The sequence below is a fragment of the Lepisosteus platostomus genome, chromosome 7, assembly GCF_059453375.1.
Source record: "Lepisosteus platostomus isolate fLepPlt1 chromosome 7, fLepPlt1.hap1, whole genome shotgun sequence".
Lineage (NCBI taxonomy): Eukaryota > Metazoa > Chordata > Actinopteri > Semionotiformes > Lepisosteidae > Lepisosteus > Lepisosteus platostomus.
The window spans coordinates 4,858,245-4,882,568 of NC_142617.1; the positions used below are offsets into that span (position 1 = coordinate 4,858,245).

Below are 24,324 nucleotides of genomic sequence, written 5' to 3' on the forward strand. Positions count from 1 at the left end.
CCATGTCTGCCCCAGGCTGGATTGAAAACGACACATGGCGTTCAAGCAGGAGTGACTGAGGCCATTTCTTGTTTTATCATGGTTTGTAAGTAAATCTTGAAATTGTTTCATATTTGTTGTCAAGTTTTCATCCTGTGCAGAATGCAGAAGCATTTTATTCTCGCCCCAGGAAATGCGTTTTATTTCAATAAAGTGATGCTGTAATTGACTATACAGATAACATCACGTGAACCGAGTTTTTGGTAGAGACCCAAACGGGTGCAAAGCATTTCATTTGTAGTTGTGGTAGACCATCATAGAAACTTGAACCATTCTACAAAGTATGTCTCCAAAAGCAGTATATACTATCTTCCTCAGCAAACATGCTAATTTTGCTTTTCCACTTTTGCATTTCCGTAAAAATATTTTTTTTTCCCTAGTTGGACATTGGTTTCAGACACATGACACCTGGGATGAAACGGTCAAATAAAAAACTTCGAGCAAATATTGTTGGCACTTCTCTGAGGGCACTTTGACTGTGTTGCACTGCTCCAGGTACTAATCAGGAGGCACTGATAGGGAGCTGTTTCCATTCTGTGAGAGGTTACCCCATATTGTGTGTATGTGAACCCCCTGGGAGAGTCACGCTGGACTGGGGTAGCCTTGTGCTAGTCACAACAGCACGGCCAGGTCCCCTCCTGGGCATCTGTGAGCTATTCCAAGAAAAACACAAAGGCATTCTTTCCCAGCACAGCCCTTCTGATTTGTGCTCATACTTTGATATTTCACATCATGTTTTGTTCTTTGTAGTGGTGCCATGTAGGGGGAAACATACGATATACAGAATGGGTGACGTCTTCGGAAACAAGGACAGGAATGTTTTTTTAACTCGTTGCAGTTCCTGAGAAACACGGCTGGGAGTGTTTCAGTATGAAGGACAGGGTGTGTCTGCACTGGCCTTAGGGGGGCTTATCAGAGTTGTTTCTTTGTGTAGAACCAGGATAAGCTTGTGCCTGTTCACTTGTCTCTGAGCCCTAGATGCCACACATCTCCTCAGCTCAACCCACAGGTGCTCAATGGGGCACACGTCTAAGTGGGGCGCCCCCAGCATCTCTCTTACATTCCTGTCTTGCAGGAACGTCTTGTGGAAGTGTGTCCGCCTGCAGGAATGTTGTCTCATCAGGGTGGGGCAGCAGGTGTGGGGTCCCAGGGCTTGATCAGTTTAGCACCATGCAGTCAGGTAGCCATCAACACACAGTGAGGGGAGCTCTGCAGATTCTGGTCTTCTGCACAGGCCCTCGCCACTGGGTTGGTCTGTTGTATGCAACAACAAAGCACGTGGCTCCACATGCCTGCATTACACTCAGTGGTGTCCAACGGTTTGGCCTACACAAAACTTTCATTCATCACTAAACGTATCGACTCAGCTGAGGGTGAGTCTCTCCAAGTTCAGACTAGTGCCCATGAAAGTCACGAAGGCACTGTTCTCTGAATAAGGGTGGCACAGCGGAATCATGTGGTTGAGTAGAGCCAGGACAAGCATGTGCCTGTGCACAGGTCCTTGAGCCCTAGAAGACCACATTATCCCCATTTTCTTTCTGGTTTTTCTTCTTGATTTTCGTCAGGTTTGACATTCAACAGGTGTCATGCACCACCTGCTGTAGTGGTACTCATGATTTGTTGTCCAATAGGAGTTATTTCATTTAAAGAATGAAATGTGACCAAACTGGATGTTCAAGATTCATTTTTGCTTGTGCTTATTCAACAGTATAGTCTTAGAGTTCAAAGAAGAGCAGCAAAAAGGATCCCTTGTCTTGGAGAATTCTGCTATGAAGACCGGTTAAGGCAGACAAATATTTTCGGTCTGAAACAGGCGACTGAGAAGCGATCTGATTGAAGTCCTGCATAGAAAAGCCCTAAGGGATATAGTGTTTGCAACACAGGCTTCCAAGTCTGATGGCTCATGCCAAAACTCTGGGCTCTTTTAAAAACTGTGTGGAGGAAATATTACTTTCAATTAGCTATTCAAATTTCAAAAGCGCAGGATTGGCCGAATGTCGTCGAGTCCTTTAAGTCCTTTATTGCTGTAGTGTGGGGGGGCATTTTACAGTAGTTGTCTTCTTCAGTGAGAAGAATCAGTCAGATTTTAACTCGCCGAGCCTTGTTTTTCTAGAAGTCACAAAATCAGTAGTGTTTTGAAGGGTACATACTTGTCGTCGCCCAAAACAAATCGGTATCGTATGCAAGGAGTGGGGGGGAACTGTTGATAACGGTGTTATTCGTGTTGATGAGGTATTGGTATTGTGATGAATTCTTTTTTTTAAAGAATATTTGCTTGATATCTCTGCGCGTTATGCCCGGTCCTGAGCTCTTGTCAAAAACAAAACAAACTTGAATACCCCGGTGCTCTTTAGGCCCTGAACCCGCAACGCCATGTCGCGTCCCTGCCGTTGCCTGGAGCAGTTCAGTCCTCCTGTGGCCGTGGTTACCTGCGATATTTCGCAGCCGTCACCAAGGAAGTGAACGCTAGCCTAATGCGGCAGTACCGCCGCAGCCCCTCCTCCACCGCTGAGACACGCTCACCATAGTGCATGGTCGGCTCTGTACTCCCTCCCTCTCTCTCTCTCTCTCTGTGCCTCCCTCCCACCCCGAGTCTGTGTGCGAGTGAGCGCACCTCCAGCCCCTCTCCTCTGTCAAACAGGCTCGTTGCACTTCATATCGGCTGCCTACACCAGGCATGGCAGAAGGCTGTCCCGCACTATGGCCGTACGACATTACACCCTCGACTTCTGCCTCTCCGCGCCAGGTAAGCGCAGCTCGCTTTAGCGGGCGGGGAAGCTGCAGGTCACTCGGCGACTCCACTCGGGCCTCTCCCTCCCTCTCGCTCTCTCTCTTTCTCTCTCCACACCGTCGTCGCATCTGCTCGACCATTTTCATTGTCCTGCGCTGGTGCTTCATTTCGCACGTCCGCGCTCCGGTGTTGCACGGAAGGCCCCGATAAATATGCCGATGGGAGGCTGCGAGTCGGACGGGGCTTCTGCGTGCATCCCGCACCCACCCCCGTGCGCGTTTGCGCTCCGTAGCCGATGATCTTTTTGACCTCCTGCTATCGATTATTCGGGCGAGACGGGGAGGGTGTCCCCTGCCAGTGCACGCCGGTCCCCACCCCCCGGTGCGGGGCGTCTGGGCTCGGGTGCGGTGTCTTTTTCTGCGACTTTTGCGCCGAAAGCTCGTTTCGGTGCGACGCCGAGCGAGATGGACTGTATTCGCCCCCCAAACAGACGGCAGCTCCTCTTGCCAGGCGTCGCTGTAGCTGTGATATCAATGTCACTTATTCTTGGCCGTAGGCGCGTGTAAAGCGAAAGCGGCGCTGGTCGCGCACGTTGTCTTTATATAGCTAAAACGCACATTGCTCGCCCCTTCAGCTGTGGTCGGCTCTCGGGATTTATCTTCATTTACCGCTGCTGTAAACCGGCTGTAAGGCCGGTTGCTCGGCGCAGACGGAGTGGACACATTGCTCGTGTTCCCGGGTGTTACAAACGAAAATCCCTAGCAACCTGACACGTCTAATTATTTTTAAACCAGTTCCGGACTGTGCCAAGAAGGCAGTTTTTAAAACGCTGCGATGTGAAGTTAAAGTTTTCCATCGTCAAGAGCGCCCCGTGTTGTGGAAGAGCCGTTCGGATCATCTGCACGGAGATTTCAAGTTCTTGGAGAGAACTGATTAATTAAATAAATGTGCATAATATATTCCGGGCTGGAGAGAATCCTATGACCTCATGTCTGCGCCTGCAGTTGCCCTGTTAGAAGTCCGGAATAATGACCCTCTTGCAAACTTTGTACGTAGTCATTTTTATATTACAGCTCCATCTTATAGTGTTGGCTGATGGTGCTGCAGAACACTTTATATTTTACTTTTGTTTTTAGAAATGCGCTACAACGTAGTTTTCTTTCCGCGCACTGTAAAGGCAGGCTGGCTCAAAGCACGCTGTCATTTGCGCCGACGTGCTGAAATAATCCGCCAGTCCACTGTGCCACCTTGCAGTATTTTTCCATTATAATCATTGTTGAGCAGAAAATCCACAAGGCGCAGATGTCTGCACTTGAGAACTGTGAGTTTGGAGTACCAAGACAAGTGACAAGTGAATTGGTTATTAATAGTTAATTAGTTAATACTTAATTAGTGTTTGTATGTAGTCATTGGTATTTGGCAAAAAAACCGTTTTCTGTAAATAAGGTGATGAATTCTACTTTTTTAGATTGAGAAATAATATAATAATAAGTTTTGAAATATTATTTCATTTGGCATATCTCCTGGAGCTGTGTATTACCTGAGCAAAACAAGCCAGTGGAAGTCCCCGAGCATTAAACAGGGCAGCACTTGAGCACGAGACAGCAGGAGCACACGCTGGAATCGATGTGCCGTCGAGTGTGCGTTTTAAAGGTGGGAAAACGAGGAAATGACCTGTGCTGTTGCTAACTGGCAGACTGATGGGGGTTCATCAGTTTAAGCAGCACACACCCTTAATTCCTCCGCGGATCACAGCTCGTATCTCGAACGAAGGGCACCACAGGGCCTAGCTGCTGTGGCGATGTGAGACATTAAAGGAATCGGACAGCCGCTGGCAGACCTGCTGACTGGCTGTGTTCTCCAGTCACACTGGAGGCCGCGGCGGCCTGCTCAGTGTGAGGGCCTGTGTGCTGACTTCACTGGCGCGGAGCAGAACACGGTCTGCGTGCCACGGCGTGCGTGCCGAGTTGTGCCGAAGTGAAGTGGAGCTGGTCTCCTCTGCTGTGGGGCGCTTTGTGGACCTTCCCTCTGCTGCCCTGGAAGGAAATATCAGGCAGTATTGATCTCGGCGGGGATCGGGACAGAGCATCTCTGCTCCACTCCTTTGGGGGTCTCGGAATCCAGCTGGTTTTCGGGGTCCCCTTCAGTTCTGAACGGCCCCTCGCCTGGCAGAGGTGCTAGCCGGATCAGTCCACGCCTCCTCCACAGACCGCCGGCTGGGCGCTGGGCTCTGGGGCCTGAGGGTGCGGGCGAGGAGCACCTGAGACCAGTGTGACCACAGCGTCTGATTCATGCCACGGGGCTGCTGCTGTGTCTGTTTAGCCATCGTTGAAAGTTCTCCCCTTACCTTCTAATCACATCATCATCATGGGCAACATTATATATATATAGCACCTCTCATTCATTAAAATGCAGCTCAAAGTGCTTTACAGGACAAACATCAAAATAACATGATAAAAATATCAGAGGGCATAAAAAAAGATAACGGCGATAATGGCAATGGGAGTTTAAGAAAAGGAAGCCTGGGTGACTGAAGTGGGTGTTTTGTGGAGTCGGACCGCTCAGCCGTGGCTGAGGGCGGTAAGCGTGGCTGGTTTCCTGCGCGGCAGGGGCAGGTTAACATAAGCTCTTCCAGCCCACCCCATCGGAGGTCCAGCCAGCTCCGTCCCCGAGGAGCGGACTTCCTTTTCGGTGCTTAACCACCGTGGCACCGTGCTGCCTCCACTCGGGAGTCCGTCTCTGTAAGGACGGGACAGCGTCCCCAGGACACTGAAGCCCTCGGTTTGACCACGAGAGGCATGCGGCGAGCAAGGACTCCTCTGGGCAGTTGTTTGGCTTTACTGCGTTTTGAAAACAGCCAGCGCTGCTCTGGATCAGGCTGCCTTCCCCTGGTTCTGCTGGGCAGCAGTGTGGACGTGTCGGAGCTGTGCAAATGCCAATGCCGTACGTCTCCGGAAGGCAGGGCTGCGAAAGGACACCAGCGTGTTGTTTCCGTCACCCAGCAGGATCTGAAAAACAACGGGAATTGTTTTGGAATACTTCCGTCTTCCTTACAGCCTTGGTTTTGGTCGCAGAGCAGCGGTTTCACCCACACGAGCAGTCGGCAGCAACAAGGCTGGTGTTGGCAGGAAACGTGTCGCTTGTTTGCTTGTTTCTTCCAGCCACCTGCTTGGGTGTTGTTTCCTCTCCCCTCTGGTTCCCGTGCCGTTGCAATTTCCCCCCCGGGCACCTTCTCCCAAGGACTCTTCAGACTTCCAAGCGTATTAATAACTTATTTCTTACTCTTTCGGCTAACATTTTTATCTAAAGCGACTTACCGTTTGCAGCTGTGTAAACGGTGTGTGTATGCGGCGTGCACCAGGAGCAGTTCCGGAGAAGCACCTTGCTCCAGGCTGCAGCAGCGGTGCTTCGCCAGCGCTCTGAACCCCAGGCCACGCTGCCTTCTGTCCACAGCTCTGGGGGTGCGCAGGTCTTTAAAAGCCTGGCTGCCGCTTTGCCCGACAGGAGTTCCCGTCTTCTCCTCTCTCGCTGTACATGGCCGCGTGCCGAGAGCAGTGCTGCAGCCTGTGAGCGATGACCCCAGTCCAGTGCCACCAGGCAGCCGGTGCTGCAAAACGGAGCAGCTTGGTCACCTTGCCTGTCCTTCTTACAGCCTCTCAAACGCTCCCTGTCTCTCTAAATCCAGCCACGTGCGTGGCGGCAGCAGTGGGATTAGCGGATCAATACAGGGATCCCTGAGGGACACATGGGAAACGCGCAGACTCGCTTGTCATTTATCAATTTAAATTGATTTTTTTTTTTTGAATGAGACGTGCGCGTGCTTTTTCTAAAGGGTGACCTCTGTTTTCCTTTGCTAGCCTCTGGCCTCAAGGCTGTGCTCCTGCCTTGGTGCGCCTGGCCCTCAACTCTGCACGCTGATCAGTTCTCTCCTGCCTGCCCGGGCACACTGCCTGTGCCCACAGGTGTTCTGTACCATCGGCCGTCTTGCTTACGGGTCTGATGAGCTGACTTGGAAAACCTTTCTGTTCCAGTTCTGGGTCCGCTCCAGTTTCTTCCTAACTCTGAGCAATGCTTCACTTGGTTCTCCTTAGATCTGCTTTTCAAACCTCCACATAGAGAGTAAAATCATACATCAGCACTTTATAATGACTACTGACAATGCAAGGGGACTATAAACCCTCCAATGCACCAGTCACTTTAGTTTAATACTGCCTTAGATTTTTTTCTTCTTCTTCTTTATTTTTAATTTTCTTTTTTTTTAGGTAATTTGGTTATATCTAATGGTTTTATGTTACGCTGTGCCTGATGTTTTTGTGCTACTGTTCTTCTTGTTCTATTGTTTAACTGTCATGAGAACACGGAGGCAAAAGCCTAACAACTAGGTTGGTATGGCAATAAAGTTGTTTAAAATCGGTCTTCGGCTGTGGTACGAGACACTGGAGAATTCTGGTTTTATCGGTGTGAAAAGCAGTCGGCATTGCATTGCCTTGAAGTGACACGCAGTGTACAGTTTGTGTGCCAGATGCCTGTTCAATTCTACCTTCCTGCCTGCGATGATAATGTGTGAGATAAAAACACCTTTTTCCTCTTCGTTGCTCCCTAACAGGTGACTGCGCCACCATCCCCGAGGGACTGCAGTCAGTTTTTCAAGAGCAGGAAATGACAGGAACCATTCATAACACTGAGGGCCGTGGCTACCTGGCCACATTCATTGGAAAAAATGGCAGGTACTTTCACTTTCAAGCAGTTTTTTTTTTTTGCTTTGCAGTTGCAAGCAAGTAGAGAGCTGACTCTAGCTGCGGCATACTTATATGTTTGTGCTGCTAAATGTACTGCATAACTCCAGCTGCTTGACTCTCAGGAAGGACGTAGCGTGTCCAGAGATATGCTGCAGCACTGTGGCCTAGCCTGTGCTCTGCTCATGGGACCAGTGACGGAGACATTTTGGAAACGCAAAAGGAGAAGGTGTACAATTCGCCTGTGAATATCTCCTTAGTGACTCTTGAGTTTCCTAATTTTCGGTCATTGAATCGCATGTCCTCCACATTCCAAACGGGGATCTCCTGATGGCTGGGTCGATGTCACGTGTACGTGCCACTGTGAAGGACCGCGTTCTAGTCCGCACGATCCCGACGCATCCTTTTTTATCGTAGAACAGTCTAAATCAGCAGCACTGTTAGGTTCGCTTTAAATAAAAGCCCAAAAGGGTTCAGAGTGATTTTTCCTGTCATCTGCTGTGACACCCAGGAGAGAGGCCCATGAGGCTTCACAAGATCTGTGTGGTGTCGTGGTTAGGGGGGCAGTTGGCTGGTGAGTCAGTTCTTTATCATGTGGGGGTGAATAATAAGGGCACAGTCATTGCATTCGTGTAGTTTCTCCACCCAGGGCAGAAACTGTCTGAAGCATACTGTAGATTGCCGTGTGAGCGTTATTGTGAAGGCGTAGGCTGTATGTTGTGAGGTCTTCTGTATTGATTCCATCCGAGTTCATTATTGAATACATTTGCTGTGCTGTTTACTTTTCCAGGCAGTCAAAAAAAAAAGTTCATTACTTAAAAAAGCTTTCACAGCAAGGTCAGTGCAATACTGCAGTGTGTACAGTCATTATGGAACTGGGTAAAGTTTATAAGTGGGGTAATTCTGCAGTGGATCTGCTACTTGATCATGTTGAAATGTATTTATTTACCAAAGGTGTAGGTTGTATTTATTTACCGTTGCTGAATACAATTACATTTATTCCGTTCTAGATATTGCTCCTACCCCCACTGTGGTGCTGCTGCTTTTATTTAGCAAGACAGAAGCCGTTCTGGAATAGATTACAAAATGGGAATTCTGATATTCCACTGAAGTCCCTAAGCCTGTCAAAAGTGTGGGCAAGTCTGTCAAACGTCATAATAAAAAAAAAGATTTGGTCAAATACGTCGAGCAATGTGGTGCAGGAGGTTTTGATTTGCTGGTCAAGTGTTTCCTATACAGCACCTTGCACTGTGTGAGCTGCAGAGTGCCCTGAGTTAAGCCAGCGTTTTGTTCTGCTGTTATAGCAGGGCTTGGCTCTCTGATTTAGGGATTTAGCTATTATTTCCTGTTTTCTCTGTGCAATCAATACATTTGCAGTCTGCTTTGTAGATGGATAAGCCAGAATGAATCACATTTGGAAGCTGCACCTGGTTCCGTGTTGTAAACAGTTTATTCTGACCAGATCCATTTGAAAACAATTTCAGCTCACAGCAGGATTTACAGTCAGTGGCTATTGAGTTAGTAGTACGTCAGTGTCTGGGGCAGATCTCGACCCAGGGAAACAAACTCTCAGTGCGTTTCAGGGGATGTGCTTGAGCAGTCAGCTGAATGCAGGAAGGCCACAACAGGAAGCTACAACTCGCAGGGCGCGTTGTGTCCGAACGGCAGACATCTTGGCAGTTTAGACGCAGCGACACACATTAGCTAAGCCCTCGAAGCATGTCTGGTTCTGCTGTAAGTCATTACTGATTGAATGCCTCTGCCTAAGGCAGGCATAATTAACATTCGGCCAAAGTGAAGGATGCTGTCACACACTGTGAGCTTGTTCCTTCATCTGGAGAGTTTCACCATTGCCTGTATAATACAATTACGGGGGCAGGCTTGAAACTGTAGTAGGCCAGAATGCAGTTACGCTGCAGGGCTGTCATCGTGATCAGTGCAGATGTGCCGCTCAGGATTGTAAAACCCCCTGGAATCTGTGCTGTGTCAGGGCCGGGGGTGGATCTCTGGGTTTGTAAGAGAGGTGGCGTTGCTGTTGAGTGGTTTTTCTGCACCATCGCAGGTTCGCCGTGCTTCGAGTTCACCCCCACGGCCTCGTGACCGTGGACCTGCAGAGCTGCGAAGGAGAGGACCAGAGCCAAGTGAACGATGTAGGTTGTCGCCGTCTGGCTGGAGCCCCTGTACTGTATGACATAAAAACTGTTTAAACATCTGCGATCTGCTGTACCCAGAGCTGTTGTCCCCCAGGCTCATTTTCTGCGGTTGTTTTTGCATTTTATTCTAGTAAAATGTAAAGTTGGGGTGATGATTGAAGTTTCAGTAGAACAGCAGTAACGTTCAATGATGAGCAGTACTTAATCTGGACCATTGTGTGTAACAGTTATTGTTTAGTCTTTGGTCATGCGGCGATTGTCTTGAGTGTCAGTATTGCCAGAGGCACTCCTAGTTTGGCCCTCAGACTCCCTCGTTGCTTAATGGACCTTTTTCACGTTGGCCTTCTCTTGACACTGGACACCTGAGCATCTCCTCTTTCTCTGTAACAATATAGGATACAATCTAGGAAAGTTCACAGGTGCTACTGACGCAGGAGGTTTAGCAAACACCGTAGAAGCTGCAAATTAAATTTAAAAAGTTTCGACGTAAAAGTTTAAAGTATTTTCTCAGACAATCGTGGTATAAATTTCCATTATCATCCCAACAGTAGCAAAAGAAACACCAAATGTATCCATTATCTTGATGATACAGACCGTATCTGTGAAATTTATAATGGAGTTTTAACAGTTTTAACAGCAAGCTCTTTAAATTATCTTCTAGGGTTTGTGAGTGACTTCAGCAGCCCTGGAGTTTGATGCTTAAGGCCCTGATTGTAAGAGAGACAGTAAATAGCCATTGTGTAGCCCTATCGTAGTTTTTGTACAATTTGCTGAGCAGCCTCCCAGGTGCTTAGTGCTTGTTCTAAAATTTAAAGGACAGCTGTTTCTCTGAGAATAAACATACCTTGAAAGTGAAGCTAATCTCGAATCAATTAATATTCTGTTTTTTTTCCCCCTCTGATCTAGCTACTGAATGCACTAGAAGAAAAAATGAAAGTTCTTTTGCACAGCAATATAAAGAGGACTAAAAGGTATGAGGTTTGTTATTGACTTATTAAATGTCTCCATGGGCTTTACGATAGACAGAAAAGACTAGACAGTCCTGTACCGTGATACAGGGATGATAGAGTTTTTAAATGCACCTAACAGGACCAGTCCACATGCTCAGTAGTTTATATATCCTTGGCTGGCTGCTGGGCTTCATCTTTAGTTGGCATTATGAAAAAATGTAATCATAAATGTTTGAAAATAGTGATACTCACTCCTGGCCTTGGGATCCACTTAAATATTTTTTAAAAATCAAAACAGAATGCCTTCAGCTCCGGGGAGCGGAGAGCAGGGCCTTGAATCTGGGTGCAGCCCCTTCACAAGGGCTGCACACGCAGTGTGGGAAACTGTCAGTTCCCTGAACCCAGGGAGGACGTGACGGCTGTAGGAAGAGCGCAGCAGAGCTCGAGTGTGAGCAGGGCTGTGGATCGTGTCTGGGTCCCGTCAGTGACGTGAGCTGAGGACCCGTGATCTCGTGCCGCGGCCGGCCCGCCAGGGAGCCCAGCTCGGCGTCTGCTCCTTTCTCCCCTCTCCTGGCGGCGCCGTGAGCTCCGTGCCTCCTTTCCCTGCAGGCTGCCGGCCCTGCTCAGGGGGGCGGGGGTCGACCGCTACTGGCCCACGGCGGACGGGCGGCTGGTGGAGTACGACATCGACCAGGTGGTCTACGAGCAAGACTCGCCGTACCAGAACATCAAGATCCTGCACTCCGAGCAGTTCGGCAACATCCTCATCCTGAACGGAGATGTCAGTAAGTGCCCGGGGATATGCGGGGGGGGGAGGGGACACACTTCTCATGCTGTGCGGTGCTGCAGGCAAAACTGCAAAGAATACCATGATCTGCTGCTTTAAGATAAATGGTTTTTCCTTTCTTTCTAAAATTGTTTTCCCTGGCAGAACCAAAAAATTAGGGTTTTCCCGAGCTTAAGGTTTTAGTGTTCAGAGGTGAGGGATTACCAGACTCGGTTACGTGAATAATGATATTGTCCGCTGTCAAAATGGCCCATTTAGGGAAGAGTTAGAGTCAGGAGTCTGCTCTTCTTCTTTCGGCTGTGTTGAAGGGTTTTGGGAGATCTGGATTTTGGTGCCAGTCTGTAGCTGTAACTGTTAGAATCCATCAGCAGGAAGAGTTTCGAGAGCCGTGGACTCTGGCTGCCGTGGGACGGATCTCCTGCCGTTCCTCTCCGAAGCAGAGTTGGAACGTTTCAGCCTCATCAGATCGCAGGGCAAAGACCCCTTTCCTTTTGGCGCCAGTGTATGTTTGAATGAAGAGATGGGTAATGTGAAGTGACTAGTGTCTGCTCGGGCGAGATGAAAACCTGCCAAATAACTGGGAGAAAAGAAATAGGTGTGGGTTTACATAACACAGTTTGCGGTTCAGGCCAGCAGCTGCTGTGGGTCAAACGTCCATGTGTCCTCCTCCTTGTGTCCAGATCTGGCGGAGAGCGACCTGCCCTACACCAGGGCCATCATGGGCAGTGGGAAGGAGGACTACGCGGGCAAGGAGGTCCTGATCCTTGGAGGGGGCGACGGTGGGATCTTGTGTGAGGCTGTCAAACTGAAACCAAAGATGGTCACCATGGTGGAGATATCCTTTATCCAATCGGATTCCCCTAGGGAACCGCTTAAAAGAACCGCCGTGTGAAACGAGAGGCCATACGGGCCAGCAGCCCGTAGTTAGTATTTAATTTAGTTTAACTGAGGCTCTCATCCAGCTTCTTGAAGGAATCCTGGGTGTCGACTTCAACAGCAGGACCTGGCGGCTGGTTCCACCCTCCCGCCACTCTTTGGGTAAAGAGGAGCCTCCAGGAGGCCCACACGACTGCATAGCCCCCCCCCCCCCTGTATTCTTCCTTAACCAGGTGTTCACATTGACCAGATGGTGATCGACGGCTGCAGGCAGCACCTGCGGGGGACGTGTGGGGACGTGCTGGACAGGCTGAAGGGAGACTGTTACGAGGTAAGGCAGTGCAGGGGCCGGGCTGTGTCCGCCCCCCTCCTGCTCGGACCGGCCTTTCCTGTTTCGCGATGCGAGTGTGATCGTTATCGACTGCCGCCCCTCCCCCCCCAAAAAAAAAATCTTAAAGAGTGCCCAGGGCAAACAAACTGCCTATGAACCTAGTAGTTTCTTGTGATGGATGGAAAGCTCGTGTTTTTTATGACAGAAACAAACATCGGTACGAAAACGAGAGACCAATGGTGTAAGGGAAAGTGCGCTTTAATTTGTGACTTGATTTCTGGGAAAACCCTGAGGAGCGAAAGGGGTTCGTCTTCGAAAGACGAAGACAGATGACTTGATGAATACGAAACAGCAGATAGATTCTTCAGGAACGAATCAGTTAGGCGGGGTGCAGTTCTAGGGCATTACACTGTATATTGCTCTTGATTGTTTGCCGTCTTGGAAACTGGGAATTCTTGAGTGAGAACAGTAGTGTGTCGCGGTACTTCTCGTGTGCCGAACTGAAAACATGCCCTACTGCAGTCCAGACGGAGAACAGGATCTCTTGTTCCTTTGCAGCCTACGCATGCTGACGCAGCTGCCCACCTGGACCTCTTGAGGAGATGTGCATTCCTGGGAATTTAGTCAGCATGTCTGTTTTCTTTCCAGGTGTTAGTGGAGGACTGTGTTCCCGTGCTGAAGAAGTTTGCTGAAGAAGGGAAGATGTTTGATTATGTTATTAATGACCTGACAGCAGTACCCATCTCCACAGCCCCAGAGGAAGGTAAAAATTATAATAAAACAGCTCTGAAGGTTAAGACCTACATTTGTCTTCTTTTTTTTTTCCTGAGCCCAAATGATACATCCGTTGTTTGCTCATGAGAAAAATGTATCAATCCATTTAAACTGTCATACAGCAAGCAAGCTTTGTGTAGGATGAAGCAGGAGTTAGCAGAGGTATTTATCAACCATTAGATGGCAGTAAAACCCTGCAAATGAGTGGAGAATGGATTTTAAACCGGTATTGCATACAAGGAGCAAAGGAACAAGTAAAGGTTCATTCCATATGACCACACCTGAAGAAGGCTCCACAGCCGAAACGTTGTTTCCTTTCTTCTCTTTTCAGCGGGGAATAAACCTTTACCTGTTCCTTTGTAGCCTACGCATGCTGACGCAGCTGCCCACCTGTACTAAACAAGGAGACATGTTTGACCAGACTTGAGTTTGAACCTTTGTAGTTTTTTCCAATACGTCGGTAGTGCTGATTTTGCCAAAATCGACAAGCTCCTTCAAACGTGAGAGTTGTGATTCCAAAGGAAGAGCAATGCCTGCAAGAAAGCATGGAGGAAGATTCCCAGTGAGCAGTACTGAACTCTTTATTCCAGATTCCATGTGGGAATTCTTGCGGCTGATCCTAGACCTTTCTATCAAGGTTCTGCAACCCAGCGGGAAGTATTTTACACAGGTAAGAGACTACGTGCTACTGTGTAGTCATGGTCTTCGGGTTTGGTTGACTTCCTAGGGTTCAGCAGGTATATTGAGTGACAAGAACAGGAATTCCCAATGGTGATTGTTCATAATACCGCAGACTGCCCCCTCTCCCAATAGGGAAGGCCAGGAGATAGTGTAGGGCTCTTTAAGTTTCTTAGCCTGTTCCAAGAGTTTTCATTAAAACGGCCCCGTCAGGGAATCAAATGTGGTTCACGTGTTTATGGAGGACTACGGTGTTCACAACTGGGGTGCAGATGTCGCTGGTGTCCACCAGGGGCAGAGCTGCATCCTCGCGGGGCTTGGCGTAAACTCCAGTGGACGGTGGTGACATTAGCGCCCTCTAGTGTACACGGCTGTGGTGCCTCGTTTAATTGGATGCTTTTACCGTGATGAACGCCCTGCACTAGCATAGCCAGCACTGGAAAAATCAGGGAGGGGGGCGTTGTGTCCATGTCTTTGCTTACTGTGACGGGAGCCAGAGGAAATGACACAGAAGGGGTTGTACTGTGGCAAGAAAGGTGATTTTTCTTATGTTATTTTTATATGTTGGGGCAGCACAGAAGCCATCCTATTCCAGCGGAAGTGGTAAATCTGCTGAGTGTAATTTAAAAACGATTTAACTGCAACGTAGGACGTGCGACCTGCCTTTTATTCTCCGGGTTAGACCCATCCAGTCTCCAGTACAATGCGGCCAGTTTCACAAACAGCTCTGGCACAGTGCGTTCCTGGGAGAGGAATGACACATTTATTGTGGAGCTGCAGACAGCCTGCACGGTGAGGAAGTTTGGGAAAATGACCATATGCCATCCTGTTTAAAAAGAGGAGTTAATTATATAGGGAAGGGTTTCTTGCAGGAAGCCTCAGCCTGTTTGGTTCCCTACTCAAACTGGATGTTATTTTTTAATCAACTGTTTTCCTTGGGAAAAGAGCTCATTATAGTCTTAAAAAAAGCTATTAATACCAGAGTCTCTGTTTCCACTCTGGCTCTGTTTTAATGGCGCCGTGCAGGGGGGTGGGCAGTGTGGACTGCACATGCTGGTGCAGCTCTGATCTGATTAACCTGATACACTGCAGCGAGAAGTCCGATTGCCCTTTCCTTCCGCGCTGGCGACACCTTAGAATTTGAGTGCATGGGATAGTCTTTTCTTTTTGCTGTACTGTACGTTTGTCGTTCATCCTGAAAACCATTCAGTTCTAGTCTTGTTGTATTGCGACTTCTCCTATTCGGAAAGCGAAAAGAGTTGGGGATTTTTTTGTGTGTGGGGTAAACGGCTCTTCTCTTGTCCTTCAGGGAAACTGTGCGAATCTGACGGAGGCCCTCTCCCTCTACGAGGAGCAGCTCGGCCGGCTCTATTGCCCTGTGGAGTTTTCCAAGGAAGTAGTTTGTGTTCCATCGTACATGGAATTGTATCCTTTTGGGGGAAAGAGATCAGAAAGACGGGAGGAGGGGACGTAGCTAAGAAGGTGTTTTTTACTTCCATCCTAGTGCCGCAGTGCCCTCAGACAGAGAGAGAGGGCCGCTTGAAGCTGTAACCCAGTGCACTCTGGTCTGGTCTAGGAGCACCTCCAGTCTGTGGGGCCCCCAGTCCCCAGAGCTGACTGGTGCCAGTAACTTAGAGTAACCCGGGTCTCCTGGTTTCTGCTCCAGCTAGGTTCTTAATCATAGGCTAGTTTATCTCCATTTTCTAATCGAGTTGTCTTTTTAAATTGGCTCTTAGAAAGGTGAATGAGATTTGGGATTAGCCCTGTGCTAATTAGTGAGTCTGGCGACTGCCCTTATTTGGGTGTGTGAGCTGAAATACAACCAGGTAGATTTATCCAGAAGGAAAGACACTGACTTTTGCTGTGGGAGATATCTGATAGTGTCTTGTCTTCATTACCCATGTCTATGCATCATCGGTTCATCACCTGTTACGAGCTGTTTAGTCAGAAATAAGGGAGCTACTTCTTAATGAGCAAGTTATTACTCAGTGTGGTGTCATACAATTTCAATGACGCTGTTCCTGTTTGTTTTTGTTTCCTGAATTACAGTATTGACAGCAGCATTAAGTGGCTCCAGCACGATGCTCTAGTTCGGCACTGAACTGACATTGCAGTCAAGTTTCTGTCAGAATCTTAGCTTTGGCAAGCCTGTTCTTACTTAAACCGTTTTGAAAAACACAACAAAACAGTAAAGCACTTGAGCATAGCCTCCCAACACTGCCCTGAGCTTCCTACTGGCTGGCTGCTAAAAAAAAAATCAGACAGCTGTGATAGAAGTGCCAGTGAAGTAAGGATTCCACAGTGTCAGCAGACTCCATCCCTGACACGGGCACCCTGGGTCCAAGTGGCAATGAGATCCGTATAAATAATTAAGGAGATGAAGATTGAGCGATACCAGGGGAGGAAATTTGACATTTCTTCGACTGTGGTGAGCAAGAAAAAATGAAGCTGTGATGGACAAGACACAAGGGCAGGCTAATGACGGGCTCTGTAATGGTAGCGGTGTATCATATTGAAATTATTTTTAGCATAGTGATTAAGGGTAATGGCAGGATGCACACCTTCCTGAAGCCAAGTGTTCTATAAACAGAACTGTAATTATTGCACTTGACATCAGAGTGTTGTCTGTGCAGGGTGTAAGACGTTTCCCTGGGTGACAATTTGTAACATCCCGGAGAAGGAGAGGAAATGTGACATGTGTATATATATACTGAAGCAATCCGAAATAACCCTCAAAGAAAGACAATGCTAAGGAATGATTCTTTGGCATTAGGTTTTACTTTCTGCTACTTCCTTTCAATTCCGATGTGAATTCATCAGTGAGCTCAGTGATGCTTCATGAATTTGTAAAGAGATGGAAACTGATCAGCTCAAACTGTAGATTTAGTATCATTGAGCATTGTTAGCTTACAACAAGGATTTCAAACACACCCAGAACATGTTTTAATACTACACTGCTGGATATGATTAATTATAAACTTTGTTTCTTTTGTGTGCTGGAAAAGTGTTGCGATGTTTGTCCATGCAGAAGCGGGGTCACTTGTGCACGAGACTGTGCTGTCATTTAGAGACAGGAAGCAGGCACGTCCATCCACCAAGTGTCATAAAGAAATACTTCTGGTGCGCGGTCGTGTAATGGCAAGTGGAACTGGAGGATTGGAACCAGGCAGGATCACGCCTGGATTGGGCCGCACTGCCCTTGATGACCCACACAGGAACACTTCTGAGGTTTTGATCGCTCATCAGCCTCTAGCCCAGCCACGGTAAATGGCTCAGGCCTATACAAAAACAAAAAGACTTTCTGTCATTTAGGCGTCTAATGAAAGGCGTTTATTGTGTTTCAGCGATGCTGGGGCTATACGTGACTGTCACTGTTGATTAACCAAGGGCTGGCTTGATAATCTGACATCTCTGTCGGGGTTTCTGGTGCCTTGCCGTCTAGTTATGCTACGTAGATGGTGAAAGACTGAGAACAACTGTTCTTTTGAGCGGCGTTACGTATTTCCCAGCTCCTATCGTAGCGGAGCTCGTGGGGTGACGTCAGCGCCCTCCCTGCGCGTAGCAGGGTCCTCAGCTGCCTGTGCTGGGGGAGGTCTCCTTTAGCTCACGCGGTTGGTGCCCTGTTGCGTTACGCCGGAGACCGGGGTTCGCGCCCCAGGTGTGGGGGAGGGAACGGGCGGCGGGGGGCACGACCCCGCGCGGAACCGCGACTATCACAATATGTTGATAGTTTTCTTTGCCTTTTTTACTGTAACACTGCTTTTTTTGTTACAGCATTAAAAGCAAAGAAAATGTGCACCCGCCCCCTCCCAAAAAAACCAATGTTTTTTAACTGCCTGGAGTTTTCTGCGCATTGTCCCGTTTTGAGCTCAGCTGGCCGATTGCCAGCGTGCAGGGGTACCCGAAGGATAGGTGTGGTGCAGCAGCTGAGGGTTCAAGACCCCGCTGCCCTCTTCTGGAGCTTTGTGCTACTGCAGGTTTTTAAGAAGGAAACGGGGTTTCACGTCTGCGCATGTCCTCCTTGACGCCTTCTCTCAGGTGGGTGTTCTACACCGTGTGGAAGAAGTAACTCCAGTTCCCAACTCCAGAGCGCCTCCTGCAGGAAGAACACTGAGGGGAAGCAGGCCTGAAGCCTGAACTCCAGGCGTCCCTTACACTGTAAAGAGACTCAGAAATCCAGTTTGCTGTTTTTTTTCTGTTGTATGTCTACGTTACTATAATAATTACTGTTATTCCTGGGGTTTTTTTTGTTTTTTAAAAGTCAGGATTGAAAGGTGAATGTTTTTTTTTTTCCCCGGACGGGATGGTTAGTATTTCTGTGAGATTCTGAAGTCGCAGGTGATTGGTGAGTGGAGCCAGAAAGCTGCTGATTGCACTGAAACAGAATGTGACCAGGCTCTGCAATTCCAACAGCCTCTTTAAAAAGTTCTTCCGATGGTTTTCTTCATGTTTGCTGTCTTCTTCGTAGCACAAGGCTTTGAAAATCACTTTTACGATTGTCATTTTTTGGGGATGGTGGGGGGGGGGTGGTTGCACTCTACTTTTGTTCTGATTTATGGTGCTTTAAATGTACAGCCAGTGACTTGATTTAAACTAGGGCTTCCAGTTCTGTGCTGGCGTTGACCCATGGAAGAGCAGACTGCGTGAAGCTTCGTGAAGAAGGGAAATGGCTCATTTTTTTTAAGCTTCATCACTGCTCATTCTTGTTTTCTTTCCCCGCTCTGTCAAGACCTTCCCAGCAAGCATCACTGGGAATTCTCTCACCCCTGTCCACTTGGCTCCTGGGCTGCAGTGTGGCTCTGCTGTTTGATACAGGCCGCTTTTCGTTCGAACCCTCTCAACAGCTGGTTTGGATAATCTTATTTTCAAGCTGTTCTTGAATTTCCCAATGCAGATGCGGAGCGAGGAGGTAGTTCTTTCTTTAAATTCTGCTGCCGAAAGTTCAATTTTAAATGAAAGTACTCCAAATCCGACCTCAGGGTGAATGCTTTTACAGAAATGGTGACGGGACTTGTTCCTGCATGCCAATCCAGTCACGTCAGCTGCAGACCCGATTTCACTGAAGCTCACGCGTTGTAGAGATTGAGTTTAACACCGTTTGTCTTAAAAGGTGCTATTTAACCATCGTTGGTTCCCGACAGGAAGGTAAAACCCGTGAGCTCATAGCCAGGAGCTGGTTCCTTGATCAGTGAGGGATATTATTCATTAACGCTACTGTGTGTGTAGGTAACACTAAACACCTTGCAGCAGTGACATCCCCCAGTGTCCGACTCTGCTGTGGCATCACAGCAATCCCAGCAAGGGCAGAGAAGAGTCGACAATCAACACATGAGGTCCTCACGGTGTCCCAGTTGTGTTTTTAGTACCTTGGGGGTGGGCAAATAAGGGTTCTTCTGCAGTAATAGGGTATACTGAGGTAAAGGATTTAATAAGATCTGAGGTCTCTAATAAAGCAGCTGGACTCCTCATCTCTTTCCCCGAGAGCCCCCGGATATGGGACAGGGTTTCCTTGCTGCTTTTTCCCCCCAGACCTGCCAGTTCAGTCTGATGTGGATTTCGACCCACCGAGCGAATTCTCAAATTCCTTATCAAGAGTCAGTTAGCAGGGGTCTGTGATTAAGGTACCGATGATTTTCCAGAGGGTGGGTTTCTGGTGCTTGGCCACGGCTGTCCAGCAGGGCCGTCTTCTGGGAGCTGACCTGCTTGTAGGATGGAAAAGAAAGGGTGAGGTTTGGCCCGGCGGCGCCGGGAGCCAAATGGCGAGATTTCCAACTGGGCTGTAGTGGCATCAGGGAAGCAGCTGCAGTGCTGGTGACTGAGACACGTGTGAGCTGTATGCAGGCCACACCATGCAAATCAGGATCATACCACTGGTCTCAAGCGCCATAAAACTCTCAGCCCCGACAAATCTGGTCCAATTATTTGTGCGTCACTCTTCCAAAGAAAAATGGTTCAAGATCTGCCTTCATATGCGCGCTTCCCAAGTCCTTACTCTGAAGAGTTAACTGAAACTGAGGGTATTTTTCCATTTCCTCTGTGATAAAAAAAAGCTGAAGTCAGTCCTGAGGTTTTTAAGTTGCCCATTACGCCTGTTTTCAAACAGATTTAAACTCCGCCACACGGTCCCTTGAGATTGCTGCCCACTGAACAGCCTCATAATATCTTGACAGCCATGTGGTTGTTTTCCCCTCCTGCTGCGTCTTTTTCTTGCCTCGGTTCACCAACGGTTTGCCCATTCGAGATGCTGAAAGCAAGGCTGTATCTGTTTGAAACAGAAAAACAGAGGCGCACTCTAGGTACTGCTGATGGAGCAGTGAAGGTGCAGCTGTTGTGTGGAGAATCTTTTCACCTGGGCTTGAGCCATTTTGTGTTCTGTTAGGGGGGCACTTTATTAATTCAGCTTGCTCAAAAGGAGATTTTTTTCTTAATAGTTTTTTTTTCCAGAAGCCGAATGTTGATTGTTGGTTTCAGTGTTAGGAAAACAACTCGACAAAAATATTTTTAATTAAAGAGGTGCAATGGGATATCATAGTTTATTTTTATATGGAGGTAATGAGAAAGGTTCAGAGAAAGATGACCCGGCAGAGTGTCAGTAAGCTGGAGTCTTCGTGTGCGTGTTTGGCCTGGAGAGAGGGACCCTGTAGGTCCTGTGGTTTATAGAAGTGTCAGTCCAATGTATTTTGACTTTGTGTTTGAAATGAGACCATTGGACTTGAAGAGATATGGCTCACAATTTTATTTTAGTTTTTACTTCATTGCAATTTCACATTCAGTTTGCACTCTTCTTGGAGAATTCGGCAGCACTGTTAATTGAAGAGTGAGTCTTGTCTAGTCAAATTCTTAGGTCCGAGTATCATAATGGATTATTCCTCCAGCATTTTACAGCCCTGCTTCGAAATGTTTTTTTTTTTTTTTGCATTTTAACAGGATCCTCTGCATCCTGTTTTGTTTGCTGGGGCTTAACCCTCGAATTTATTTATGGGCTGTTGACTAAAAACGTGATAAAAATATTTTTTTAAAATTTAGAATCACCATTCGTTTTTGTTTTACTTGCTTTGATGTGGAGCAGCTCTACACTAGTACTGACAGTCTTGAGCGGCACCAGGTACCCAGTCTCGAACCTGTGTTCACAGGGCTCATCCTGGGCCGTCGCTGGTTGAGGCTGAAGTTGCCCAGGTTTGTTTTGCCCTGTTGCTCTGTTTTTTGTTTTTTCAACAAAAAGAGTATATTTGAATCAAGCTGCTGTGGATGTTAAAAATAAGCCCATCACTGCTCACTGTCTCCTGACATTCCGATGTGTTCAAGTCATATACAGAACATTAGCCCAGTGGTGAAACACCATTAATGTGTTTTAAAAATGTGCAGTTTAAGTGTCTACAGGAGGGTATTCTATCAACGTGAATGGATGTCAAGTTTCGGCTTGAACATAAAACTGTACATTTAATATCCACTTAAAAGTGAACAGCCCCATTAATTTGTTTGGAATCCTTTGTGTGCCAGGTGTTAAAAACTAACACGTCTAAGAAATGGAGACTTGTAAGTCTCATCAGGATATAACAGTATAATGAAGATGGTGGTAATGCTAAGTACCAGTAATGTAAAAGCTTATATGAAAGTGAATAATTGTTTGCACCTGTATTTTGGCACTTAAGTGCTTAAAAGTCCCAAGGTTTGAAAATATTATTTATCAACATGTTGTCATTGATCGAACTGTTTTTTTTGCCTCTGTATCATCCTAGTCTGCATTAAGTGAGTTGAACTTTGCATAGCAGGGATCTTTATGCTGGAGAAATGTAGATGTTACCTCCTATTATTTCTTACATCTTGAATGATTTTTGGACTTGCTGCGATTTCGAATGCTGACTCGCTGTGCTGTTTTTACGCAATGAAGCAGAAGACATTCTTACACGTTCTTATAAAGAAATTGTGACGAGAGCCATATGAACAGGGCTGGGGGGAGGAGGGGGTGTTGGAGAGACGGAGTCGCTCTGCAGTAAGAGTGAAGGTGGGCAGAAAGGTTTCTGGTGCCGGTTCTTCCCTGACCTTCAGTGCAGAGGCTGGTTGTGTGTCCAGCCCTTGGGAGAAATGCTGGGCCCTGTTGAGCACCAGACCTCAAGGTGTAAACCGGGGTGAGTCAACCTGGGCACCTCCCATTCCATGTCATTACAGGGCTTCTCCAAAGCTTCATTCACCCGGGTGCTGAAGATCACTTTGAGCAAAGACTTGCAATGGAATGGGAGTGTCTAGGTTCACTATTTCAGGTGCATATTCCTCACTTTGACTTCCACATCTGGGTGGGAGTTCTTGTGAAAAGCAGTGCAATAAAGGGCCTTTTTCTGTGACTGTTTAAGATCTGTTGAACGAGGCAGTAAAAACTGGCTTTCCACAGGTCGTCTCCAGAATGATTGTTCTTCGCTCTGTCACCTGTTCAGAGAGCTTTCTTGTGAGCTGGTTTCCTCTGGGACATGCACAAAACACACATGTGTTTACTGTTTTCTCTATAAACTTCTGCTTTTTGCTCTTGCCCCCAGATCAGCAGGATTCCAATGAAGGCTGTGGCTGACCACTTTGCTCGTATGTACACTTGCAAATCCATTTGCCCAAACTTTTGTTTGCACTAACGTCTGCTCCCACCAAAGTGTAGAAATGTTTGAGAGTATTTTATCTAGGCACTGAAACCTTGTTGAGCATGCTGTAGGTGCGGTACACTGTTAAATAAACTTACTTTCGTGGCAAGTGGGTGGAATTTGTATTTTTTTTAATAACCTGCCAACATCTTCGTAGGCTTGCACAGTTCCTAGACTGCTGTGAGAATGCCACTGAACTCTTCATGACTCCTGGAGGACTAAGTTCTGTTTGGCAGATCTGTTTTGTCTTTCCTGTAATTGCTAAGAAATTAAGATTATGTTAAAACAGCCAGTGAAGCACATGTGTTTAAAAAAACACTGGTTTTATTTATATAAAACATGAATATTGTTCTCTATAATGTTCAGAAGGTTAAACTGGTTTCTTGTTGATCTAAATGGAGCACTCAGCCTGTATATCTGCAATGTGTGTGTGGTTGTATGTATACAAACGCACCCAGTTTTTGAGCTAAAAAAAATGTAATACTGCTCAATCATTTCCAGATGGAAAGAAATGTGGTCTTGTCAAACCCTGTGCTTGTATGGGTTAAGTTACAGATCCATTAGTCACGTTAACCACCACAGCAATCACTCGGCACCCCAAAAAAAGAAGGGGGAAGTTTCCTGAAATGCCAGACTCCCTCACCACTCCAGAAGTTCACAGTAACTAAAAGTAACAGGACAAATAAGGATTTTTTCCAAAATCAAATCTATAGATGTTTTTGCAGAAGTGAAGAGGCTGAAAATGTCTGTCAAGGCAGCTTGGTGTTCAAAATTTCCCTTTATGCTTCCGGAAGGTGGAAATAGTGAGAGAAATTAAATTCATCATTATCCCATGTATCAGAATATATGGAAATACATCTAGAATCTGTGCTTGTCCTTTACGTCTGCAATTTTCATCTGTTTTTTTTTTTTTGGAGGGGACCGATCTGCAAGACAAAGCTTGCTGTAGTGGTTGCAGATTCTGTTGTCGTAGGTATAACCTTTCACAGGGACAGCTGTGTATTAATGAGATTGTGAAACGTCCCTCAATGCAGTGTGCTCTACTGGTGGTTCCCGAAGGCTTCCTTAGAAGTGGGTTTTACTTTGTGTGAAAGGAGCAGATTATAGACTGCCTTCTGCTTTGATCAGCGATTTCCTGTCAAAATTAAATTGTGACCCGTGATTTGCAACACAACTTACATCAGAACAAAAGACGTTAAATAAAAACATCTTGCTTGTCATAACTCCTCGAAAAGACTGCTGTTCTTAATTTGCTGTGAATAAACTTGCGGAAAAGGCCGAGATGGAAAATGTAACCAGTAACAGTTTTTCCAAAATGTTTTTCGCAGCTCTCACAAATAGGGTTGGATTCTACCTCTACATCTGGATTTTGCAAACCTGGAAAAATGGGATTCAATAACTTAATACATACTGTACCAGCTTTTGCGTTATCTGAGCCCAATGTTTATAGGGTGACGTATCGGTTACAGTGACTAAGTGATATACTGTGTAGCTTAATTCAATGCAATATTATTGAAATTAGTTTACAAAGTAAAGAGGACCTTTTAGTGCATTTAGAACTAATTTGGATTTTAGTAACAAATTAATCCAAGTGTCTCATCCATATGTTTCTTGAAAGAATCCAAGTCATCAACTTCAAAGC

At 46.9% G+C, this 24,324-nt stretch overlaps 1 protein-coding gene across 2 annotated transcripts; it reads left to right on the top strand.

Moving 5' to 3' along the window:
- The first annotated feature begins 2,546 nt into the window (after positions 1–2,546).
- On the top strand, positions 2,547–22,791 carry sms (spermine synthase). Of its 2 annotated transcripts, none has more exons than XM_088638723.1 (11): positions 2,547–2,785; positions 7,377–7,497; positions 9,569–9,656; positions 10,566–10,630; positions 11,219–11,394; positions 12,077–12,231; positions 12,514–12,603; positions 13,252–13,366; positions 13,968–14,047; positions 15,365–15,480; positions 18,094–22,791. In XM_088638723.1, exons 1-11 carry the CDS (start codon positions 2,740–2,742, stop codon positions 18,122–18,124), a joined length of 1,083 nt encoding a protein of 360 aa, XP_088494849.1. In that variant the 5' UTR covers positions 2,547–2,739; the 3' UTR covers positions 18,125–22,791. The 2 variants fall into 2 exon arrangements, with proteins under 2 accessions (XP_088494849.1, XP_088494850.1); XM_088638724.1 differs by lacking the exon at positions 2,547–2,785 and adding an exon at positions 4,058–4,091.
- The last annotated feature ends 1,533 nt before the right edge of the window (positions 22,792–24,324 follow it).